Raw genomic sequence first — 26,137 nt, forward strand, 5'->3', positions numbered from 1 at the left:
AGTAGGGGAAGCTCCTATATTGAAAAGTAATCGAAAACCTGTAAGAATGACTTCTTGCCACGATCCATGCTTACAAGTCAGCACATTTGTGGAAAAGGAGCTCACGAACAAGAAATCCACTCGTAGTTTTCACACCAATTTCTCAACTCATCTTCCAAGGTGGCCTGATCAACTCCCACTTAAGATGTACTCTTTTCTGTTTTAAGCAGCATTGGCTACAACAAATATCGAAGCTTTGAAACTTTGTAAATGGATAACTAAGCCGACACGAAAGTTTTTAAGAGGTAGATTGGAGCAATTTGAATTTTTTTTTTTTTTAATCTTTTACATGCAAAATTTGTTAAAAGTGGTCTTTTGACAAACCTAAAAATTATTTTAAAATAAAATTGATGGCTTATGCTACATACGCACAAGCAAAAAAACAACACGTTTAATATTATTTCATGTCCAAACACCCCCTTCAAGATAATGATAATAATTAAAATTTACTTGCACTGTTCACTTTAAGAACAACAGAGAAAGAAAAGCAATCGAAAACTATTTCACTTTTACTGAGTTTTAAATGCAAAACTCGGTAAGCCCATCAAAAATAAATTGTGTTTTTGTGTTTCCCAAATAGATGCAATTTGTTGTTGTGGTTGCTTCAAATCGTAAAAACAACCACGTAAATCCAATATATAGCAAGACATAGGCTGTTCCACCTGGCGGTCGCGAATTCGGCTGTTTTCTTAGGAGGTTGTCCCATGGCCTGCGACACTCCTAGCATCGTCAGCAGATAATAAAACCACCTCCAATAGAAGGCATGATTTTAACGCCTTGATTTTGGCAATTTTTTACTCCTGAGAATTTTTGGCAACTGGATCACAGTGACCAGCTAAATTGATTTGAGGTGTGTGGTCATTGCCAAAAGTTTTAAGGAAAGTTACCTTCTCGTCTTGTGCTCAATATGCCGCTATGTCTCCAGCATGTGATTTGACAACTGAAGCAAGCAGCACAAAAGGCGAGAGGGCTGCGGTCCGTGATTAGTGTTTAACCATTGTTGTAACCAAAGAAAAAAGAACACAAGGGTATGTCTTGGCTGCGAGCCAATGATGCCTGTATGTGAAAGCAGGACTACACAGAATTACGCGTGTTGGATGTCATACCTTTGAACATGTTAGGTTGTAATTTGTTTCACCCATGTTGACTCTTGGTTTGGCTGAGGACCTGATCACACACTCTCATCACGAGACCGTGGTCAGGGTGAAGAAAGAATAATGGTTAAATTAACCGTGACCATTTTAAACAAAGTCGTCTTCCCTTTGTTTTTTTTTTTTTACAGGCACGAAACATTTGATGAGAACTACGAATTCTCAAAACAATTAAAAAGTTAGCCGCGGTCACTTAATAGGAAAAAAATTCGATAGTGAATGTGGAGCAGATTGACATGACTGGCTTTAATGCAGGAACCACTTGTACTTTGAAACTTATCCATGTTTGCAAGCAGGGACATAATTTTCGATGAAAAAGGCAGGGAGGGCAACATGCACCGAAAGTTTTCACTGTTCTTTATTATATCAAAGAAAACAAATGTTTCATGTTGATTCCGAACAATCTTTCTATAAAACCAAGGAATTTGCACCCGAACAGATGGGGAGTTCCGGTGCCTGTCTCAGTCAGCTTGCACGTGATAGGCTGCGGTGAGGAAGTGGTTTCCAGCCACTTCCAATTGAGACAGAACCTTGGTGGCAAGCTTACATTCCATGTCTCAAACCAGTGGCAAGCCATGCATGTACAAGATGGCATAATTGACCTGAGGCACAAGCATGCATCGCTCAAGCCCTGCTATGGCCTTATTTCAGCCCAATCCTTGAGTCAGGCGTGCCAATGAATTTGAGGAATTAGAAACATGCTGTAAACTGAAGGGTAGCTCCAAAATACAAATTGTTTGAGGCTACTTAGAACAAAATACATGTTATTCAGCTATTTGCTTCATATATTTGGGCCAGGATCAATTTTTGCGGACCAGATAGTAAATTTTACTCGCCTTAAGATGACAAGGTTGCTTTAGGTATAGCAGCACTGACAATTGTGAAAGCTAGAGAGGGTATTGCCTCAGTATTCTCTCTGCAAAATGCAAGACCTCCTTTTCCATTTCTCTCAGTCACCTAGTGATTCCCGTTTCATTTTCGTTTATTCACTTCAATTTTTATATCTAGGTCCTGCTCCTCTAAATAACCCATGGACCAAAAGTGGTCTGGTAAAAAGGACATAAAAGCTACTTCATTGTTTTCTACTTAACCAGGTCGAAAGATTGATGACTTGGAGCAAGTCATAAAGCTCGAGGCTAGAGCTCCTTGTTATGGCTTAAAATTTTGGGTTTGAGGACAGTTTCTGAAGCATTTTGTTTCTTTATGCTCACATTCAGTACTAATAACGAAGAGAGCAAGATGGAAATTATTTGTGACTAGACAGAAGCAAAGAATGAGTAAATAAAATACCTAAGAGCAAAACTTTTAATCAGCATGCCTGTCTTTGTACGCAATTCTCATCATTGACCATCTTTGGTACCATAGGCTATGAAGTTCACAGAAATATCATCAGATAGAGACCATCGCCCAGTCAAGGGGCTGTAAACGAATCCAGCCATTTCTTTAACCTGGCGAGCACCAAACCCAAAGCAATAAGTTTTTGCTAAGTAACAGTAGTAGACATGTCAAAATGTCAGAAGGGAAGGCATCCATCTTACATTGATAGAAGCACGCTGTAGGATAAGCACCAGTTCTTCAGGAGTAAGAAAGCTTGACCACTGATGCGTGCCTTTAGGAAGCTGTACAGCATTGGTTATCAGTAACAACACAAAGCAAACAAAAGGATAGAATCAAACTATAATACATCGACAGATTACTTCCAGAAATTTTGGGAAGACTAAAACCTTCACACCACCTCCACCACCAACCACAGCGATAAGAAGATTGCATGCACTGGATATTCCTAGACACAAAGTCCTTTGCTATAGGAAAAATAAGTCAAAAATGCTAGAACAGTTCCACTATCAGTGAAAACTGTGGGATTTTGGGTTAGGTTTCTCATCTGTTTATATCACATCTCTTATTCTGAAACAAATTTTTATGGCATGATTCAACTATTGTGAACATGTAAACCCCGTAACACTTCAATACCATGTAAAGGATGGATCAAGTTCATGTTAACTAAAACAAAATAGTAAAGCTGGAATGTCGACAACCTAAAAATATAACTGCAACTTATATTGGAGAAAACTTTATGACAAGCTGATGTGAAGCATGAAAAAGTTTGAAACACATTGAAAATAGTAGTCTCCACTATACTGAGAGCCTGGAGTGTTGAAAATTTACATACTGCTATGTACCTGTCATTATAGAGATGAATTCCCAAGCAAAAAGTAGGTGAAAATACACGAGTATTGAAATATTTAACAGATGCAAGTTAAAAATAACATACATTCTGAAGCATGACCAGGTACAACAAATAAAGTAAATGATTTGCAAGCAAGCAAGGATCTCCACATGGAAATCAGCAACATGCACAAAGATACCACAATGAGCAAGAACCATACCCAATGGAGAAGGTACTCTGCTGCAACAATGGCAGTCGCATACGCTCTCATAGAACGATTAATTGTTGATATTACAGTGGCTCCACCAGGATAAGCCAGTGCCGCCAGCGACTTGCAGAATTCAGCAGGAGCTGCCACGTGCTCAATTACCTTCAGATAAAAAATTATCTTACAAACAAATTGGCTGCCAATGCTGAAATGATTAGAAGAGTATGATGAAATTGTAAGACATTAATATCTGAGTTTTTTCATATAGTATCCCTTGGAAGGTTTTTCATCACATCACCAAAATCCATTCATATGCGCACTAAAATTGCAGGAGGATTCTTAAGTCATTTCAAGATTGAATTTGCAGCAATATGATCCATGCCTATATGAGTGGGTATATGATATTCCATATGTTCATGCAGCATAGATTAATAAACTGGGCATGCTATTTATGTTATGGCTGAATATGTTTCTTCTACATGCCAGCAATTGGATTCTAATGTATGGTTATGATTCAAAAGCTGAGATACACTATCATACTGTTAACATTATTAACTCTTTACTTTTGCTTGCAAGAAAGGAGAGCATGTTATACACTCTCCGGTTCCTTGCAGACAATAATTCTACTGAACTGTAGTTGTTTTATCCCAATCTATGATAAAAGCACCATTTCCTTCAACAAATTTATCCAGAGTGTCTTGCACTACACAAGCAACTCAACCTCACCTTTTTCATTAAAGAAGCAGAATATAACCTCTCTATGATACCTGCCACCTCTGCAAGATAGCTTGCTTCATGATGAAGCATTTGGCATTTAGGAAGTAATTCTAAGTTAAGAGACAGTTCTCAAAATGTTTAATATATAGTGAATTTAGTAATCTGCCCTTATTGCTGCAAGTCTGGAAACATGCAGGGTAGTAACATTACAGACTTAGGTGATAACTAAACTGAAAAGGTTAGAAAGAGAGAATCCTTGAGCATGCAGCTAAGCAAACTAGATTTGTATGGATATAATCTTTAAAATAGGCAACTGCAAAGATCTATGCTAGATGCAGAATATTCTTTGGGATCTTAGCTATCTGAGAGAATAATCTTCTTGAACCAGATTATGGAATGGACAGTGGTATTCCATCCAACCTACCATTATTTTTCACAATAATGCCAGAGTTAATAATCAACTCTAGATTTCAGCAAAATTGTGTATTCTCCACCCCCAGATTCAGAATCAATACTTGGGCATATAGGACAGGAGAAAGAAAAACAGGGATAACAAAATGTATGATTGCAAAAAAGAGTCAGCTTCTATGGCCTGCAGCGAATATCAGAAAGCCTAATTATTTGGATAGAAATTAGAGATTTGAAAAAAAACATAGGAAGATTGCAAACCCACACAAGGAACTACCAGATGGGATCTACATGCATGGCATGCTGAGTGTTCTGTGTGTGTGTGTGTGTGTGTGTGAGAGAGAGAGAGAGAGAGAGCACCTCAAGTGCAATCACAGCATCAAACTTCCTCTGCTCCTCAACTAGCTTTTCTGTACATGAAATTGTATGTATATATAAGCTTCTTTTTCTGTTGATGAATTGACTCCTGTTTCTATAGGATTTCATGATAATACCGTGGAAAGGAAAAATTACTCATAAAAAATTACTCTAAAGATTACAGATGGAGCAGCATTAGAAATGGGAAACAAAAGATGAGAAATTTCACAGGCTATTATCTTTATTCTAATACTTTGGGAATGTTTGATCAATAATTTCAAACGTGAACTTGTACTTTCAATAAATCATAAACATTAAATGCAAATACATGTGAAATCTTTGTATCTGAGATGACTACTAGAGATTTTCCAAGAAAACCATGCTGTCTATGAAATGTAAATGCACCATCAAAGCATGTAAAACAAGCACTGCAAAAACATGATTACCCTTCTGGAAATCATGGAAACCAAAGTTGCATCATAAAAAAAATTCTGGACTAATTAGTGTGATCCATTTAGTTTTTCTCCACCAAACAGCATTACGAGGAGCAAAAGAACAGCACTAGAATATAGAATATATTCTCACATATGTACCATCAACTCCCATTCAGAAAAAAAAAAAAAAAAAAAAATTCAGCATACCAGCTGTTGTGCAACAGTATTCAATGGTTGAAGTCTCTGGATCCAAATCCTGAGAGGATAGATAAAGCTAATATTAGTTTTGAAAATCTAAACTAAAAGAGTAAATAAAGCACTATTTAAACACTTCGTGTGGATTTTAAGATGATTGTGCTTAATGACAAACTTCAAATCTGAACAATTTAGGGGGGGGGGGGGGGTTGGACACCACATAACTAATAAAGCCATGATCTTTTTGGGTTGGTTTTTTTATTTTATTTTATTATCATTTCTTTTTATATGACAAGAAAACCATGACTCCATTTCTAAGGACCTTGCTCGTTGGTAACTCTGGATGTATCTCACATGGTGAGAGATGACACAAACTTACAAACTTAACAAAGTTTTGAACTTTATAGGATTTGCTAACAGGAGTTAATACCTTCTTCAACAATAAATATTATTATGCAATATGTGCTCCACCTGATTTAGAACAGCCTTGAGGATATTGAATTTTAGCATTTCAGGCTTTTAGCTGGGTATCAAGGTGGTGTAATGTACGTAAAAATGTAGTTGAGTACTGATTTATCAAATATCAGAAAGAAAAAGACTCTTGATTATGAAAACCAATTAACTTATAATTTGATGTTAGCCACTCCAATAATATCTAAATATGGCATGCATTACATATGCTAGCGTTGGGGCTGACAGTTCTGCCCCAAAATACCCAAACCCCTCACCAGTCTCGCACCCCCCTCCCAGAAGGTATAGGTTTACATCAATTTCAGGGTTGGAGAGAGAGTTAGCACTGATTAAAGGGCCAGGTGGCAGAAGCACACCCCACTCCAACATATTTTCTTGTATATTACAACATGACACATGTTTATATTCTCAAACATACAAATACTAATAATATCCTATACAATTCATACAGCTGGAGTGGGTTCAGCAATTGCACCTTGCATGCAATAGCGCCTTTTTGTGTGCTTTAACATTTACCTTCTTCACAACAACAAAAAAAGTGAAAACAGAACATTTTTCAACCAGTAACTATTAAGCTCCATGCCCCTTATTTCCACACCAATTAGCCAAGACCTTCCTATGTTAGCGGCAATCCCCACAACAAAAAATAAATGATCCAGAAAATCATCTTAAACAAAACATGATCTCAGTGATTCAAAATATAAAATAATCATACAGCGTGAATGCGTGCAACATTGATATTTTTCTCCACCGCATCAACTCCTGTTACGGTTGCTCCCATCCTAGCTAAAGGCTGAAGAAGAAAGGGAGAGGATAAGTATTATCACAGCTTTGATTGGAAATAATAAATATAATCATTTACCAGCATAAAAACAGAAAACATAGTATGCATACTGATGACTGTACCGAATTCAATCATTGGCAATCACAATAATACCACAGCAGTTCTTTTCTAGTGTGAGTGTGTAATCCTAAGTAAAATATTGAATGATTTGATGTGTTCATAAGAACTTGAAATATTTTACAGGCATTTGCAACTCTCTTTTTTTTTCAGAATTCTTTACTAAGCCACGGAGCATGAGAAACAAAAACTAACATATAGCATTATTCCCTCTAAATCTTTTCATTTCTCAATTAATCAAAACTTAGCATATCTACCATTAGTTGCAACAGATTTATATGAATAAGGTTGAAGCCTTAAAATTCTTCTTTTGTTGAGACATTGTATTCTATCGCTTCAGTTGCAACAGAAAACTCAGTCGTCCTTGGTAACAACAGACAGACACTTGAGTTCTTTCGCCTAGCCTTGAAATTTTCAAAATTTTGCTTTAAATTTAATCGCTTAAATCCTAGACTTGAATTTGAAAGAACCCTGGTTGCTCCAAGGCTAATGAAGCTTCATACTTTGCGAAAGCACCTGGTCGGAACTGGCTACTACAAATTGAGCAAGAACACTAAGAAATACTCTAGAAAAATAACTTTACCTCCGAAAGAATTCCACCACCACAACCAACATCAACAATTTTAAGTCCTTCAAAAGGCCTAGCGCAGTTCGGATCCTTACTGAAGCAAGTAAACAAACAAAAAATTAAGAAACAAAACAGGTTAAAAAAATCCAAGAAATAATAATAATTCACTCAGTTGCAGTAAATCTACCTGAAATGTCTACAAAGTGTGGAGCGAATGAAAGCGAGTCTTGTAGGGTTCATGTTATGCAATGGTTTAAATGGACCTTCTGAATCCCACCTGCTCAATAAATTATAGAACAAGATGAACTCAACATCTTGATATTGATCGAATCACGGAAAGCTTTAAAAGAAGCTGTGGCTAACCAGGTATCAGAAATGGCTGCGAATTTAGCAAGCTCGTGCTGTTTCAAAGATGATGTGGTGGTTTGTTGTTTGTTCTTAATAATAAATTTGCTATCATCTGGTGTCGAAAGATTCGAAACTGGCTGTTCAGAGAAGAATCTGGCGGCATCGAGGAGCCGGTGGAGGTTTCGGTTTCGAGTGATTTGAAGATTCTGATTTCGGAGTTTGCTCAGCAGCTTCAAAGCCATGGTGTTTTATGATTGAAGAATGACTTCAGCAGGGAGAGGTGTGTTACTGTTTTGTTTGTTGGGGAAGAAGAGGAAAACGACATGTCGGTATAAATTTCGAAGATGTACTTGCACAATACCTGTTCTTAACTGAATCCAAGTCCAGTGGGCTGGGAACTTTTAGGCTATTGTGTCCAATAAAACAAAGGATCGGATTTATTTATCTGGGCCTACTCGAAATCTTATAAACTACTTAAGGGCCCACCCAGAATTCTATCTTATCGGACTTGAAATCACGAAACGTGGACGATGAGAAACGGTCATACGTGGCAAGAAAACTCCAGAGAGTTCACCGTTAGCTTGACTATAATGTTTTTCCTTTTCAGTGGCATCACGCATCAACCACCGGTAGTCTGAGTCAGGAATTTCATCCTGATAAAGAACTACCAAGCTTCTTGGTATGAATAAGCTTTATCGGAAATGATGTCTGTGCATAGATACATGGACTTACACCCCATGAAACTTAGAAAACCATGATTTTCACTTTCTTGATCAAATCACCACCGCATATTTGTAACAAGCCTCTGTGGTAAGGGGAGAGTTTAGGGAAAATGAGAAGGTTGATGGTGATGAATCTAGGGCTGATAGAGTTTGAAAAGGAGAGGACCTTCGATTTGCTGTTTTGGACCATTAAAACGCAGCATATCATTTATTTTTGGTTTCTATAAGGGTTTTGGGAGAACAGCATATCATTTATGTGTAACCACCTTTGCAGAGAAGAATTATGGAAAAAATAATAACAAAAAATCAGTATATCTATCTCTTCAGCTCTCCTCTTTTCTTCTTCTTTTATCCTCTGTTCTACATCAGTTTTACTAAATCTTCATTGGTGGCATTGATAACCAATCATTCAAGCTTTCACAAGAGCTTGGAAGAAATCTGAATTGGTACCATTTTTATTAGCCTTGCTCCGATTGGTATCCGAGTCACAGCTCTTTAGACTCGAAAGATGGCTCCAAAAACTCAATTTTAAGTGCTGAAGAGGCTTGAAGAATCCTTTGAATCTGTCAACAAAGAGCAAGCATAAAAACATGATCACATGATGAAGTTTTTTTATTCCTATAAACTCAAATTTAGAGCGCTAAAAGATCTCATCAATGTGCTGACATACCAGCAGACTTCACTCTTACAAACTTTACAACAATCAACAGGTAAAACATGCACTAATAGAGATAAACAAGCCCTTCATATGAGAGAATTTGTGGCCAGGACCTGTCATAGTTGTGAAGAAGGCTATAACCATCACAGGGTGCATAAACCTAAACGAGATTTTCTAAAATTTAATGGTGAAGATCTTCAAAAGTGCCTCTACAAGTGTAACTAGTACTTTGAAGTAGAAGAAATAGAGAATTCAAAGAAACTCAGACTCGTTTCTTATTGTTTGGATGAGATGGCTTTATACTAGTACCAGAATTTTATAAAAAGTTCAAGAAACCAGGAAGTCTCTTGGAATGAGCATGTAGAGGCCTTATATGCCAGGTTTAGGGGTTAGACGGACTCACAAAGATCAACCCCCATTCAAACCATTACAAAAACTCATCAAGTCTAAACATTAACAAATCATCATTTCCTCGTAATGGCTTAATTACTGCCTACTCCTACCCAAAGTTATATTAACAGAGTTCGTGTAAAATAAAATCAATTAAACCATAAGTAAACATTTAACTCAGCTACTGATAAAAGATGCTTTTGTATAGGGTGAATAAGCCACTAAAGTTTTTCAATTGTTTAAAGAAATAATGACTATACCACCTGTTTCGCATTATCATATCTAAACAAACAATTTAATTATAATTGAAATTGATGCATCAAGAGTTGACATAAGAGTAGTTATAATGTAAAAGACATACCCTCTAGCATTTATTAGTAAGTCGTTGGGGCAAGATAACAAGTTTTATCTACTTATAAAGAAAAATGTTAATTATTGTAGATTGAAAAGGAAAACTTATTTGTGAAAATTTGTTTTTTTATCTTCGAATTTGTTACTTTAATACTATTTCAATTACTAAAACCAAAGTGATATTTTATAGTATGTTTTTATAAATCTTATCAAAGTAATATAAGAGAGTCTAAGACGAGAGAAGAAAAAAAATAATTATTTAACAAATGAAAAACTATTTTTTTTATATAGGCTATGTCATTTTATATATGATTATAGGAGCAGTTACTTTCTTTAATAACTCCTTTAATAACTTGGACTAAGCCCTTTCATTATGAACGGATCAGACCAACCCAATAGCCAACAATTATATTATATACGGTTGCTAATTATAGGAACTACTTATAGGATAAACACATTAAGATTCACACAGATAATATTAGTCTTAAGTATATTTTGAAACAAAGTATTTCATATCCTTCTCAACATTTATAGTCTGCTAAGTTTATAGGGTTTAACTACAAAATCAAGTATGGAAAAGGAAGAGAAAACATGGCAGCTGATGCACTTTCTAAGAACTCTAATTGTGAGTTATTTAGTATAATTGTTTTCATTATTTCAACTAATATTATAAAGGAGATAAGAGAATCTTGGAAATAAGATAATAGGTTATACGATATTATAGATAATTTAAAGAAAGACCTTGATTCTCACCTTCATTTTAAGTAGGTAAAACGGTTTGTAAAGGAATGTCCTACCTTCTAGAAAAACAAGTTAGAGAATGTCTTCTCCTTGATTACTACATCAACTTCACATTCCTCAAGCATTTTCTTATGGACATCATCAGTATGGACTTTATGGAATGACTTCTCAAATTCACTGGTAAGGAGGTTATTTTCATGGTGGCGGACATGTTTAACAAATATGCTCATTTCATGTTCTTGGCTCACATTTATTCTGCAATAATAGTGATTGTGGTTTTCATGGATAATGTTTATAGGTTATATGGGATGCCTACAGGTATAGTCAATGGCAAGGGCATAATATTTATAGGTCAATTATGGAAGAATTTATTTGTTTATCAAAGAGTAAACCCATTTTATTTGACTATATGTCATCCATAAATAGATTAATAAACCAAAACTTGTAATAAATACTTCAAGAATTATTTGAGATATATGAATGGAAACTCTATAACCAGTGGTTTGGATGGCTTTCTCTAATAAAATGGTGGTATAACATGAATTAACATGCATCAATAAAGGCTATAGTATGATAACTTCATTGCCCTTATATTCAATCTTTCAAAAACTTGATGAGGAGTAATTTGTCATTTCAAAGTGATTTTTTTTGTAATAATTTTGGGTTCCAGAGGCAATATAGTATTTTTAAAAATTAAAAAAATCACAACGTGCATCAACCGCTACACAATCTTCGAGCTCCTAGTCAAGATGGTAAAAAATATTTTTTCATGTTGAAATAAAATTGATATCAACGATAACATAGTGCATGTCAATGTACTAATTAAGTTCCTAATTCTCTACATGATGGTCAAAAAAGTCCTTTCATGTTGAAATAAAATTGATAGAGGCTATAACATAGCGCATGCCAAAGTACTGATTAAGGTCCTAATTCTCTACCTTAGGACGTCGTCAAGAGAAATATCATCCTTGAGAACATGCCAGTTGAAAAGAAAAGGACCGAGGAGGAACACAGAGTTCCAAAGCATGGGCCTCTGATCTGTGACAAACCAGATAGGATGACAGCCCGTTACCAGCTTGGGTTGGGCTGACTAAGTTTTTTGGGAACTGCATTTTGTTTTTTTCTACTACTTTTTATTATTATTATTTTTTCACCCCGCTTCCTTTCCTAACCTGGTTTTTGGCTGGTTTCAGTAAAGAAATTATTAAACCAAAAAGACACGTGGGCCATTACGGTAAAAAAAAAAAGAAGAGGAGGAAGGAAATTGCACAGTTGACAAAGCAGAACAAAATCAGATGTAACGAGGGAGCAGGGAATGCAGCATGCTGGTGCATATAGGGTTAGCTGTAGCCCAAGTAGCAGGTGGATAACACTGTGAATGACGTGATTGATTTGATAAATAAATAAATAAATATTTATGATTACTATTTAATACACCTACAAAAGCCTGCCGGTGCATGTAGGGTTAGCTGTAGCCCAGCCAGAGATAACATGGAAAAGTAAATTTTTGGAGGTAATGGTAAATCGGTGTCGAGCAAATAAAGATTTTACAGCGGTAGGAACTAGGAAGTAGGAGCAAGATTTCATTTTCATAGGATGGATAGATATGATGCCTGACGCAACGGCTCTGCCGCTCCTTGTCTCTTTTGTCACCTCTCTGCTCTGGCTATGTCTCCGAACTTAGCAACCCTCTGTGTTTTGGAGTGTTATGACGTCCTCAAACCTCCTCCTTATTTTTATTTTTTTTTCAGTTTCTTAGTGAAAAATTTAGTTAGAGAACCTAATCACCAATGTTTTGAAACTCGATCCAGCGGGTCGATTCAAACATAATTAATTCAGGATTAAAACTTAACTAAATGAAAAAAGAAATTTAAAAACAATTTTTTTCACTAAAAAAAATACCTCGAGATTATAATTTACAATAATCATCTTAATATTTTATATTAGTAATAATGTAATTATTAATTTTATTTCATTTAAATTAAAAATCATCATAAGAAAGTTAACTAAAGAAACTTATATTAGATATACAGTAAATTTAAATTTATATCATTTGTTAAATATGAAAATGTAAAAAAAATAGCTTCTAGCTTAGCTTGGTATTGAGACGGGGAAAAGAGAATTAGAACATGTTTTTTTTAATGTGATAACAGTTGCTTGATGGACAATACTGCTTAATAAAAAAAAAATGTTTATAAAATCCAAGAAATTATCTTCTTTATATAGTTACCAAACCTGATGGAGGGTCAAGTTCCAGGTTTTATAAGTCAGCTTAGATTAACTCGAGTCAATCTTAAAAATATATATATATATATATATATATATATATATTTAAAATTTTAATATTTTATATAAAAAAATTAAGAAAAAAATCCATATGAATATAGGTTATGCATATTGTAAATGATAAAGTTTAAGAGAATATTTTAAAAAGATTTTTATCCAACATTGAAAATATACTATATTATGTTTTTAAGTTGAAGATTTAAACAAAAAAATTTTTTTATCTCACATTGATAAAACATAATTTTTTTTTTTGAACATAGAGTATATATACTAAAGTACTTCAAATCCCGCATTAAAAAAATATCATATTATCCTTTTAAGTTGAGTATTTAAACCAAAAAGTTTTTTATTCTACATTGAAAAAATATAATTTTTTTCTTGTGAACATAGAGTATATATATGAAATTATTTTAAATCCATATTGAAAAAATAACTTTTTACTGGGAACATGGGAATATATATATTCTAATGATTTTCAAATCTCATATTGAAAAAATATAATTTTTTTCTTATAAACATGGAGTATATATGCTAAAAGGTTTCAAATCCCACATTGAAAATATATCATGTTGTCATTTTAAGTTGAAATATCTAAACCAAAAATTTTATCCCATATTGAAAAACATTACCTTCTTTTTGTGAACATAAAGTATGTATGACGTTGATTATATAGAGATACTAAAAGATCTAATATTATATAATGAGCTTTAAAAAAGTGATAGGAGAAAAACCATATTTAAAAAAAAAAACATTGGGTCTCACTTGGGTCGCCCAAGTCATGGGTTGACTTGGTTTGGACGGGTCACTGATAAGTTTTTTGACAAACCTAAACCGGTACAGCTATCAAATCTCTAATCGATCCGCCGAATCAATCTGAGTTTAATAACTAATGCTTCATTGCCCACTGCCAATCATATCCTATCTAGATTAAAGTGATCCAAAATGATTACGCTAATACATGTGATTGTGTGTGACCATATAATTCAAGAGTGGAGCCCCCGAGCTTATCAATTGACGCATAGCCGTTATCTTTTTACCTGATATATCCACCCTGCATAGCAGAGCCCACTTACCATAGTTTTCAACGTTTTTTATATTACAATGTGATATGTTTTTTTTCTTATATTTATTAAAATATTTTTTTATATTGATATATAAAACATATAAAAATATTAAAAAACATTAATTTAATATTTTTTAAAATAAAACACATTCAAAATAACACTAAAAATTTATAACTTTCATCTCAATGAGCTTTTGGCCTTAATATGCACAGTTGCACCACATCTAACCAATTGCTTGGTCGATGCAAAACCATTCTGCTCAAGCTTTTGACAGGCGCCGTCAATTTGGTGCGCCTTCCCCGACCCACTGCCACAAACCATACACTCAAATGCAACCAAAATTGTGTAATAAAGCACCTTGAGGTATTGGTCTAGTGATAGAAGAGACTTGTTTTTTTTCTTTGTATCAGGGATTCAAATTTTATTATGCACGTTCATCATTCCCGCAGTGCCTTGCATGCTTATTGGGTTTGCAGGATGTTTAGTAGGCCGTGGGATTAGTCGTGGTGCGCACAAGCTAGCCTGGACACCTACTTAAATAAAAATAAAATTGTGTAATAAATATTTAACTCTATTTATAACATTTTAAATACGAGCTTAAACAACCCTGTTTTTGTACAGCACATTTTATTCAATAATATAATAATAGTTATTTTTTAAAATATTTTTATTTAAAAATATATTAAAATAATTTTTTTTATTTTTAATATTATTATATCATAACAATTTAGAACTATAAAAAATATATTTTTTTTAAAAACCATAATTTTATGACATGTTATTTGTACCTTGTTTCTACACCGTCTCTAATTTATAACATAACCTCATTCTCGTAACACAGCATCAGTTTTATATGTGTACACACAAAACTAGTCTCACGCCCTATCGTTCGCGGAGGGAAAATAATTTTAATCAATTTATTATTTGTATATTAATTATACTTTAATGTTGTAATCATTGTAGTTATATTTATTTGTATTATATTTAAACACAAACAGTAATATATCTAATATCCATTAAAAATACTTTACCCAAGTTTTGTATTTTTTTTTTCAAGGGATATCAATGTTCATTTTTTTTTAGGATTTAGATTTATTTTTTAAAAAAAATATCCTATACCTAAAATAAAAGGTAGTATAATTTTTTTTAAAAAAATACATAATAAATTTTATTTTCTTGATGCATATCAAATTTAAGTTATTAATTACTATCGATTTTCTAAAGCAATAGTATTGTATCACTTGATTTTGTAATTTTATTAAGAAAAAAATAATAATTGAAAAGTGACAAGGGTTCAAAACAGCACGTAATTCAATTCTTATGCTGTCATAAATTTTTAAATAACGTGAAGGACCTTGACGTGTGTGTTGATCTGGTTTAAGAGATATTTTTCTTGATTTTTTTATTTTAATATATTACCCAAAAATATTCAATAAGCATCTTAAATTGAAGCGAGATTTCAATTGGTTAAGGTAAAATTAAATTACAATAAATTTATGTAAGAAACTGTGATTTAAAGTTTTTAGTTAAAATCTTCTTATATTTTTTTATTTTTTTCAACTTAGTACAAGTATTTTATTTTATTTTATGTGTGCGTGGAAAGAGGGACCAATTCTATATGTTGATTTTTTAATAAATGACAAATTATTATAGGATAAATTTTAAATATATTGACATATAAGAAATTCACGTATCTTAACCATATAACACACTTAGAATGGTATGTGTTGTATTATTATATATTGATTAGTACTGATGATTAATTAATTAATTGATAGTGTTGTTATTGATTGATTGAAGCTAATTTAAGGCGACGTATATATGGGATTTCTTCTATTTGTAAAAGAAAAAAATGCATGTACTCTGCAATTATCAAGAAATGTAAAAATACGCTGATAAAAAAAAAAGATTTACCAAATTACAATAAGAACAAATAACATCAAAGGTACAGATTAAATTTACTAAAGAGGAAATTGATCTCTTGAAGGAATATGAATAAATATTTGTTTATATATTGGCTGAGAATAAATTATTCCATGGATATGCGAAGAGAGACAAGCTTGATACAGCACAGAATGACATTCCATGCGCAAAAAAAACTTCTGCGGAACTTTCAAGATCACGATCACCGATAAACACAAACGCTAAATCTTTCGAGGAAAAAAAGGATCAAAAATCAAAATTTGGAAATCATTGATCCTAGCAGGTCTCGTATCTTGCCCATTAGCTTCAGCTATACATGATCTCAACAAGCTGAAAGCCATCTGCTTTAAGATCACATTAAATGGATTCCTTTTCTCGATGCATTTAAATTTTGAAGCTCGAGGGAGAAAAGCCTTGATATCATCGATCTGGTTAATTAATTGATACCGCAGTGATTAATAGTTGACCGGAGATATATAATGAATGCCTAAGGGTAATAAATTATACGGGGGAGGGGGAGGTTTACGCGAGGGAGGTTTTGGGTGTGTGCATTTTTGTCTAGCAGGGTTATTAATTTTACTTGTGCAGGTTTATCCTCTAGATAATGTGCTTATAAGCTCACTCGAGTTAGATATTTTTATATTTTTTAAAATTTATTTTTTATATTTATTTTATTTTATATTCAAAAATTAATTCTTTGATTTATAATTATGTTTTTTCTATTCAATGTTAAAAAAGTGTGTTAGCAACATCTACATATTCAATCTCTTGCATAAGTTGACCCGCCACACTGCCTATATAATTTCTTTTAGTTGAAAAAAATTATTCTATTCGAGATGAATCACAGATCAAATAGCTAATTATTTACATAATGAAACATTTTTTTTTTTGTGAAAATAGAATACGCCTCCGGTCATGCTTACTGGTTGCTATATACTACAAAATGATGCGTGGCTTTTGGACATGATAAAGAAAACCTCATACCAGTCCCCATCCCATAATCAATTCTCAATCAAATCCCCGGCCTGTTATTTTTATCGATAAGATCCCTGTTCTAATATAAAGTTATTAATTAGGTCCCTCGATCCAATTCTTGTTAATTTTTTATTTATTTATTGAATTGCCTATCTCGCAACAAAAGAATGTGCCTATCTCGAAACAGTAAGATGTGGTTTTTTAAGATGAATGTTCAAAACTCTACTTTGATTTTAGATGGAAGGATTCGGTTCAAGATTTATGAAACAACGGGGATGTAATTGATAAAAAAAAGATTAGGATCCAAATGAGAATCGGTAAAGGTTGCCGATGGGATGTGGATATATCAGGTGCCTGGACATTTTTAACTTCCACTTTCGTGCGTCTCAACTTTAATTTTTATCAATTAAGTTGTTTATATATTAAGAGTCTGCTTGACTCTGCGGCTGCAACTGCAGCTGCAGCTGCATTTTATTTAAAACACAACGCGTGGCTGTTTGGTTAAGAAAAAAATCAATTTATTATTCACCGGTCCCCACTTAATTTCTGTGTTAGAAACACGGGAAAAAAAAAAGTAGTCATTTCTTACTTTTTTTTTTTACTGTTCATGTTAATTGCACTCTTCAATGAACAGTGCAATTAACATGAACAGTGTATTGTGTACACTGTTCACTTGCCTACTGAAACTCTTTTTTTTTTTTTTAGGTGTGTTATTTTTTTAACATTTTTTTTTAAAAAAAAAATTAGTTTAAAGTAAATTTTATACCTGATAATATTTTATCCAATTTTATTACATGCTAAAAATATTTTGAAAACTGTAGTTTTTATCGGATGTATTTCGTACGTAATGGAAATTATAAATGTTTCATTGAATAATAAAAAATTTTTTTTTATATAAAGTATGATTTATTTCATGATATAATAACAATAATTAAATCCACAAATTAAATTAAAAATCATCAATATTAATATATATTTTTAAAATTATTTCATAATCTAATTTTAAAAAGCACTTTTAACCAAACACATTAAACTACTTTTTTTTTTAACTTTAATTTCAACTACAGTTTTAACCAAACACCTATTTTTTTCAAACCAACTTCGGTTAAAAATATTTTTTATAAAACAACTTTTTTTTAAATCACAATCACAATAATTACTGCAATACCAACACACTCTAATACAACTCTGGTAAATACTTATTAAAAACTAGTGAGATGTGTTCTTTGAACGATGACATGGACACGTGTATTGCAAGAAAAATAGTCAACGAAGTAAGTGTGAGTTTGAAAAATGAGCAATGTTTCACTGGATCTAAAAAGTATTTTCTTCTAGAACATGCTACAATTATGATATCTGGATTGAAAACGTGTGTTTCTTGGCTTAATCATTTACATGATATATTATGGATGATATTGTTTTTGGTATTTAAATTGTTTTTTTTTTTAAATATTTTTTTTTTAAAATTTTAATTTTTTAAAATCATTTTTGATGTACTGATATTAAAAATAATTTTAAAAAAAATAAAAAAAAATTATTTTAATATATTTTTAAATAAAAATTATTTTAAAAAATATCTCAATCACATCCCTTCTAAAATAAATTTTTAATATTCAAGAGAGAATACGTAAACAATTTGAGTAAAGATTAAAAAATTCTTCATTTAATAAAAAAATTAAAAATCAATAAAATATATTTACCATTTATATTTCATTAAATGAAGATTTCTCAGGGCTGTACTTACTCGTCGGACATATTTAAAAAAATATTTTTAAAATATCTCATTTATAATATGCTACTAAAATCTCTATATGCATTGAATGAAGGTATCTGCAAATTCTAATAAAAATCATAGTTATCTCACTTGCAAATGAATCAAAGAAATATCCGATGATTTGATTGATAGACTCTACAAATTGCCACCACCGATTGCTTGCCATGCATACAATTGATGGAAATGGCAGCCCCCCGGCAGCACATTTTTCCACATTTCTCAATAGCTAGCAGCAGTGCTGTGCAGTTGATGGGAAAACAATCGTGGACCTATTTCCACCAGTCTGAGCGGTCCACGATGTTGCACAAGACTGCTACGAGCACTTCAGGGTAGCTTAGGTTGACATATTTCTACAAAAATACAAATCCCACTCATTGTGATCACCTAGCCAATGAGTTGGTAACGATTCTCTTTTAGATACTCAACCACGTCTTGTCTCTCTTTTCTGATTACGGTCGGCCTGCACTTCCTACCTTTCATTTCACCTCTTCCTTGTCTTGTTTGAGGTCCCGATGCTACCCCCAGTTTATTTTTATACTAGAAGATTGTTTATTTTTTAATTAAATTTTTATTTATTTTTAATTATTTTCATGTATTGATATTAAAAATATTAAAAAATATTATTTTAATATATTTTACAGTTAAAAAACACTTTAAAAATAACTCCAAACAGCCTAGAAATCTCAGACTAGGCCCTCATCTTATTAACTCTACGGTAATCGAGTTTGTGTTTTTTTCGTAGGATAATCAAGCGCCTGACACTTTTATAAAAAATCACTGGCACTGTGCATCAATTCAAATATCCTTGCTCTTTTTTTTTTTTTATCCTTTTCTTCGTAGGTTGGTGTTTTTTTAGATACATTAAAGGGATCTAGCCATGCATGCTCATGCCTGGTTTGCGGTATCCATCATTCGATAGATAGATGAAATCCGTGACTTCACAGAGCCAAGATTGTCCTTGACACCTCGGGACAAAAAATAAATTCAAAGGGATCATTACAAATTAGTCTCTAGCCTACAAATCAGTCCCAAAACTTCAAGAACTTGTTAATGCTTAGTGATTTGATCTTGTGGCATGGAAACTCGGGGGATGGGGTTGGATAGAGGAAATCTGGAAAGAAATTAAAAAGATTTTAGAGGTTGAGTGTCGGTAGGTTAATATATATGTAGGCTGGGGGTCTAATTTTTAGCAATCCAAGTTCAAAAACTGCATTACAACCACACTCAAGGGGCGGTATCGAAGGCAGCCAGAGACCCCAGAAAAGAAAAGGAAAAAGAAAAAGAAAAAGAAAAAGAAAAGGAAAAAGAAGAAGCTCTAGCCCAGTAAAATGCCTTGGATGAAGCCATTCATAGCATCCCACTCGGGTGAGTAGTGAGATAAACATCCTTTTCAATGTTGTGTTTCCACCGCAATCATGTCCTTCCATGACTTTTTAATACATTCGGTGCGATTTACTCAACAAAATTGAGGCAGTGTTTTTCTTTTTTAAAACATTCCTTTTCAAGGTATTTTTATTTGAAAGGATATTAAATTAATTTATTTTAATATGTAAATATTAAAAATATTTTAATTAAAAATATTTTTACTGAATCATTGTACTGCATTCAATTAAAAAATAACATAAAAAAATAAACAATAGATCAATCAATTTAATCCATCATCATGTCATGAGATCAAGATAACTTCAATAAAATTAAATCAAAAAAATATCATGAAGTCTAATTAAAAAAAAAACCAATCAAAGTCAATATGCTAAATCCATAATTCGGTTTATAAAATCTCACATTTAAAGGTTGATATCAAGAAAAAAAAACCTAAATTCATATACCAGAATATAATCCACAAGAAAAAAATAAAAAATTAAATAAAATAAAAAAATTCAAAAATAATAATATTAAAAAAAAAAAAAAAGAAGAAGAGGAGATTGAGTTATCGAAGAATTAAATTAAAAATGATAACAAAAAACACGCGTTGTAGGCAGCCATAGCCCCGTCGTTTAGTGTTTTAATAAGAATAGTATAATATTAGTATTTATTTAAGCTGGCAACGTAAATTGTTCTGCTAGGACTCGTAGAAAGCAGTCACGGAAGCGAATGTCCTTATTGGACATGTTCTATTCCCTCCCTTTGTTTTATCTCTCGGAGTCTTCTCATTGCCACACCTTGACAGGGAAAAGGAATAAAAAAAGATTGCTCAGGAAAATATGAAAGAGAAGAAAAGGTGAAATTTGCAATCCTAACACCGCCAGCGCTGCCCCCATTGGAATGCACTACCTTATAAATAATCTCGTTACATCACCTAGTCATGTAACCTTTCCTGAAGGGGCACACTCGTGCATGAGATGCTGGTGCCCCCTAAATTATCACTGTGCGACTCAACAAGCTGGTTTCACAACCAATTAAATTCAAAACCTGGTCAGGCGATCTTGACAGTTCACTACCTTGATTATCTAAGCAGCTCAAAGAATCTTAACAACACTAGTTAAACCTGTCCAGAATTTGATCAAACGTAACGCAGCGTAAGTTTTAAAATACAAAAACAAATAATTCAGCATTTTAGCAAAGAAAATGTGTTCACAAGAAATGGTATTTCCTAGAACGCAAGCAACCATGGCATCGCGGCAAAGTATATACTAAAACTCTAGAAATAGAGAACAAAGTGCACAGAAAGGAATTATTCGAATCAATTCAGAAGTTTTTAAGCTCATTTTATGTGTGTTTTGAGAAGGAAAGAACCAGGACATCTCTCTTGTCACAGTGCATTTAATTTAGCTGATACAAGTCATTATATGCTGTGTCGAAACCTAAAATCGAACTTCCCTTGTCCTAGAGATGGACATCAAGGAGGAAAGACAGCCTTTATCCCAAGCGAAGGCAACCACACTGCAATAATCGGCGAGCTTTGTCAGTGCACATTCACCTATGACCAGATCAAACTACACATGATTTACGTGTCCATTAAATTTATTACCATGTATCCAAGTACTAGCAGACGAGACTTTTAGTATTCGACGAATCTTAAGAGTATCCATCCACCCATGATTAGAAAAAACTGCATATATAATCCATACGCGTTGTTGCATCTTGCCAACGCACCTCCACCAACAACCAAATGAGATTACACTCGGTAACGAGCATCTAGCTCAGCTAGCAATAATTTTTTTTTAAAAAGATTTCGAGTTGAGATCTTTTCTTTGCTATACAAAAAATGGAATTACACGCACATTTCTAGTTAATAAATTTTATCGATGCATGCAGATCAATGGCAGCCACGTAGGATTGCCGCAAAAAAGCTGGCAGAACCGGCCACTATATAGTCCACGCCCAACAAATGTTTTGATTAAAAAAATAAAAAGAATAGAGTTAGCAAGTAAGGAGTCGAGCAAAAGTTATAAAATGGTTGTGGAAAAAGATAAAGTATTAAAGGAAAAAAAAGAAAAAGAAAAAGAAAATACGAGGGTTGATGAGTAAGACAGCATCATTATTTTCTTTTTGATCGCTATCAAAATCCAGATGTTTTCTCTCCTCTTCCCCTTAGAAATCGATAGTTTGCTTGAATAACACCTCTAACGCACACCACCCCTTCCGCTTCTCCCTCTCTCTCTCTCTCTCTAAAAAAAAACACCTACCACCTACTTTTCAGCCCTCTACAGAAAAACCGGCTTCTCACTCCATTCTCTGCCTGTCGTTTTTTCTCTCTCACACACACATATCGAAAAAAGAAAAGAAAACATAAACCAAATAAAAATAAAAATAAACTCTCTTTTTTCCTCTCTAAAATGGGTTTCTTGGGCGTGAGTCACCTGCCAAATCTGAAGTGACCCATTTCATTGTTCCTCTACCATTACTTGAAAAGACCTTCATCTACTCTCATTTCAGCTTTCTCTTCTCATCTGCCCTTGATACGCTCTTTTATTGCCTCCTCCGATAAGGAGTTTCTATTTTTTTCCCTTTTAAATTTCTGTGTTCATTTTATGCCATTTTTTTTCTGGTTAAATCTGGCAAGACCGAGTTGAGAGTGTTGGTGGCCTTAAAGAGGTAAGGGACTTCATTGCTTTCTGGTCTCTTTTTGAGATTTTTTAAATGGGTTTATAGTGATCTGTTTGTGCGTCTTAATTTTTGCTTGGAAGTGGGGTTTTGATATTTTAATTGATAGATAAGCACGGCTTGATCTTACCTTAAATTATTCTTATTTTTATTGGCTCTCTAAAGCAGTTTTGCGACGGTTTGATAACCATAAAAAGGCTCTTCTTAAGTGCGGGAGGAAACACAAGTTGGTGATCAACAGATTCATTCCAGGAAGATTTCTGTTTTCAAAATTTTTCCTTTTACATGTTCTCTTTAAGCGCCGTTGTCTTTCCGAAGCAACAATCTAGCGATTAATGCGGGATACATCCATCCATACTTCACAGATATCGTTTTAAGTCCGGAGGCTTAAAATCTTGCTCTGCATTTGATTCGGTAACCTGTCCGGTAGCCTCTTTAATTTCGTTGCTTTCTTATAATTAGTAAAGTAAAATATGTGGTTGCTTGGTTGTCTGCAAGCTGAGTAACCATACTGATCATGTTAAAAACTCTTTTCTTCCATGTTCACGTGTTTCTTGTTAAACAACGTTTTAGATTTTTAATCATGTTTGATGTGGAGGTTATGCTGGGAGTCTTGCATTTTTAAAGTGAATTTTTTACTTTTACTACGAGTCGGACATTTTAAAGATGAATTTATATAAAATCCGAAATATGTGGAAGGATAACAGAATATGATCCTGGTCCTATAAAATAGTTCTTGCTTTGCAGGTTCCCTTGAGACCATCACTATAGGGTCGTGGGCCTCGTGGCTTTTCCTGTAATGAGTTATATTTTGATCTGTTCATTGATACCCCCCCCTCCCCAAGTCTTGGAACTATTATTCCCTCAACAGGAGAAGAAGCTTTGGGTTTTGTATCTCTGAATCTGAACATGGTGTTTGTTTTAGATACTATTAGATTTGTTCTGCAATGCAATACTTATTCTTGTGTTTGTTTCCCATGTAAATTCTAGCATCGTTCATGGTTCATAAATTTCAGATTGATTGTCACGTCTTAGTTTTAATTTTTATCTTGTGTGTTGGTTTTAGTAGCGATACTAACTCGTATATTTGACAGCAAGGGGTTTGTTTTTATTGTCATAAATCTTCATTTCAAAATTATTTGGGCTTTCTCATTTTAGATCTGTCGCTGTCTTTCTTGTTCCAGATCTTTTTCTGAAGGCTCCTTTTATTTTCGTCATGGAGGGTGAAACATCTTGGGTAAATAATTGTTTTGAGAACCCGACAAGGGACATTGGGGAGTTCGATTCATTTTCTGAACATAGCGATGAAGGAAATAAAGAAGTTAATGCCATTTCAGTTGATTTAATCTTGCCCGATGATCTGCTAGAACGAATCCTAGCCTGTCTCCCCATTGCTAGCATCTTCAGAGCTGGCTGTGTGTGTAAAAGATGGCACGAGATTGTTAGTTCAAGGAGGTTTTTATGGAACGTCTCACATGTTCTGCCACAAAAACCATGGTATTTTATGTTTACAAGCTCTGATGAACCAGTTGGCTATGCTTTTGATCCTATCCTTCGAAAATGGTTTGGCATTGATCTTCCCTACATCCAAAAGTCTAACTGGTTCATTGCTTCATCATGCGGCTTGGTTTCCTTCATGGATAATGACAGCAGAAGCGAGTTGTATGTCTGCAACCCTATCACCAAACGCTGCAGGAAGCTTCAGGAGCCCCCAGGCTTAAAAGTTTCTGATTACAGTGCACTTGCAATTTCTGTGAACCGAATATCACATGGTTATACTATATCAATTGTGAAGTCTAAGTTAGGCTCTGGAAATTTTTTCCAATCTGATCTCTCTATCCATATTTATAATTCAGAAACGAGGATGTGGGTAACTTCTTGCACAGAGGTTATGACTGGATGGAGAGGTGGCGATGAGAGTGTGATATGTGGTGGGGTTTTATACTTCTTGATATATTCTGCAGGAGGTGGTACCACAGAAACCCGTCATGGTCTAATCAGGTACAATCTATCCAACAGATCTTCGCATGGCTTGTTGATAAGAAGTTTCATTAAAGTACCTTGTCCTCTTACTTGTGGCCGTCTGATGAATTTGAACGAGAAGCTTGTAATGGTGGGAGGAATTGGTAAACAAGACCGGCCTGACATAATAAAGGGGATTGGCATCTGGGTTCTAAATGGCAAGGACTGGCAAGAGATTGCCCGTATGCCCCACAAGTTCTTCCAAGGATTTGGGGAGTTTGATGAAGTTTTTGCTAGCAGCGGTACAAATAATCATATATTCATCCAAAGCTACGGGGCTCCAGCGCTTCTTGTTTTTGACATAAACCAGAAACAATGGAAGTGGTCACAGAAGTGCCCAGTGTCAAAGAGGTTCCCACTTCAACTTTTTACTGGGTTTTGCTTTGAACCTAGGCTTGATATGGCACCTTAATTTGTTATTGAATTTAAGGTGGCGGTGTTGAAAAATTTGTCTCATATCCCCCCATTTCTCTTTCTGTTTGTTCTGCCATCTTTTTCAATCATTATGAAATCTGTTTCAGAAAAGTTTACACAAAGTGTACCTGCAAACTAATTCTGCTAATTCATGAAAACGGGATTATTCTTTGCAAAGACAATACGTTTTGTATAAACTGGCCTTATAATGTTCCTCTGATGGTTCTTCACGGTTTATGCATAGAATGCATATCCATCTACCTGGATTTGTCGCATTTTAGCTTCATATATGTAAACCCAACATTGAGGAGTTTCCACGTTACATTTGCCCAGGTCCAAGTTTTACTGGCTGTCTTTAGCATGGTAGTAGAAATTATCGAGTAGAATCAAATGTTCAATGCCTTTAATGATCTCATTCAAATTTCAATCCCAAAGAAAATTTTGGGGATACGGTGCTTCTGTTGTTTTCCTGGATTTGGCAATTCTGCCATCCCCGCATCAAAATCTAGAGCACTGCTACCACTTCCTTTTCCTGCAATGCACCTGTCAAATCTAGTAATGGGTTGCCATGCTAGTGACCTCATGGTTACTCCTTTTCCCCCAACAGTTTCTCCCACAAATGGCAGGAGTTGAAAAATGCAACTTGGGTTTTGTTTTGGGACCACGCTTGTCAAGCTAGTATATAGTTTGCCAGCATGAAGTTTACCAGGTTTCCGAAGTGTGTGCATGCTGTCACCATGCTCAACGAAGAGGAGAGAGCAATGTTTGAAGATCACCGTGTAATTAACGTAAGCTTGTCTCTTTAT

General features: G+C 33.9%; 2 protein-coding genes across 7 annotated transcripts; one reads left to right on the forward strand and one right to left on the reverse strand.

The window, feature by feature from the left end:
- Nucleotides 1–1,431: 1,431 nt before the first annotated feature.
- On the reverse strand, nucleotides 1,432–8,289 carry LOC118041566 (ubiquinone biosynthesis O-methyltransferase, mitochondrial). Of its 3 annotated transcripts, none has more exons than XR_004686334.2 (10): nucleotides 7,980–8,289; nucleotides 7,804–7,893; nucleotides 7,632–7,710; nucleotides 6,863–6,940; nucleotides 5,689–5,737; nucleotides 5,051–5,100; nucleotides 3,578–3,727; nucleotides 2,729–2,809; nucleotides 2,481–2,638; nucleotides 1,432–1,848 (listed from the first exon to the last, which is right to left on the reverse strand). XR_004686334.2 is itself a non-coding variant. In XM_035048987.2 (9 exons), the coding sequence occupies exons 1-9, from the start codon at nucleotides 8,204–8,206 to the stop codon at nucleotides 2,531–2,533; spliced, it is 912 nt and encodes a 303-aa protein (XP_034904878.1). In that variant the 5' UTR covers nucleotides 8,207–8,289; the 3' UTR covers nucleotides 2,302–2,530. The 3 variants fall into 3 exon arrangements, 1 of the variants encoding a protein (XP_034904878.1); XR_004686333.2 differs by having other exon boundaries at nucleotides 1,434–1,792; XM_035048987.2 differs by lacking the exon at nucleotides 1,432–1,848 and having other exon boundaries at nucleotides 2,302–2,638.
- A 13,996-nt stretch (nucleotides 8,290–22,285) lies between these two features.
- LOC118041565 (F-box/kelch-repeat protein At3g61590) lies at nucleotides 22,286–25,364 on the forward strand. 4 transcript variants are annotated; one of them, XM_073404674.1, is made up of 3 exons: nucleotides 22,286–22,886; nucleotides 23,061–23,309; nucleotides 23,643–25,364. In XM_073404674.1, exon 3 carries the CDS (start codon nucleotides 24,112–24,114, stop codon nucleotides 25,327–25,329), a length of 1,218 nt encoding a protein of 405 aa, XP_073260775.1. In that variant the 5' UTR covers nucleotides 22,286–22,886; nucleotides 23,061–23,309; nucleotides 23,643–24,111; the 3' UTR covers nucleotides 25,330–25,364. The 4 variants fall into 4 exon arrangements, with proteins under 4 accessions (XP_073260775.1, XP_034904873.1, XP_034904872.1 ...); XM_035048982.2 differs by having other exon boundaries at nucleotides 23,064–23,309; XM_035048981.2 differs by having other exon boundaries at nucleotides 23,064–23,309; nucleotides 24,080–25,364.
- The last annotated feature ends 773 nt before the right edge of the window (nucleotides 25,365–26,137 follow it).

Source organism: Populus alba, chromosome 14 (genome assembly GCF_005239225.2).
Source record: "Populus alba chromosome 14, ASM523922v2, whole genome shotgun sequence".
Classification (NCBI taxonomy): domain Eukaryota; kingdom Viridiplantae; phylum Streptophyta; class Magnoliopsida; order Malpighiales; family Salicaceae; genus Populus; species Populus alba.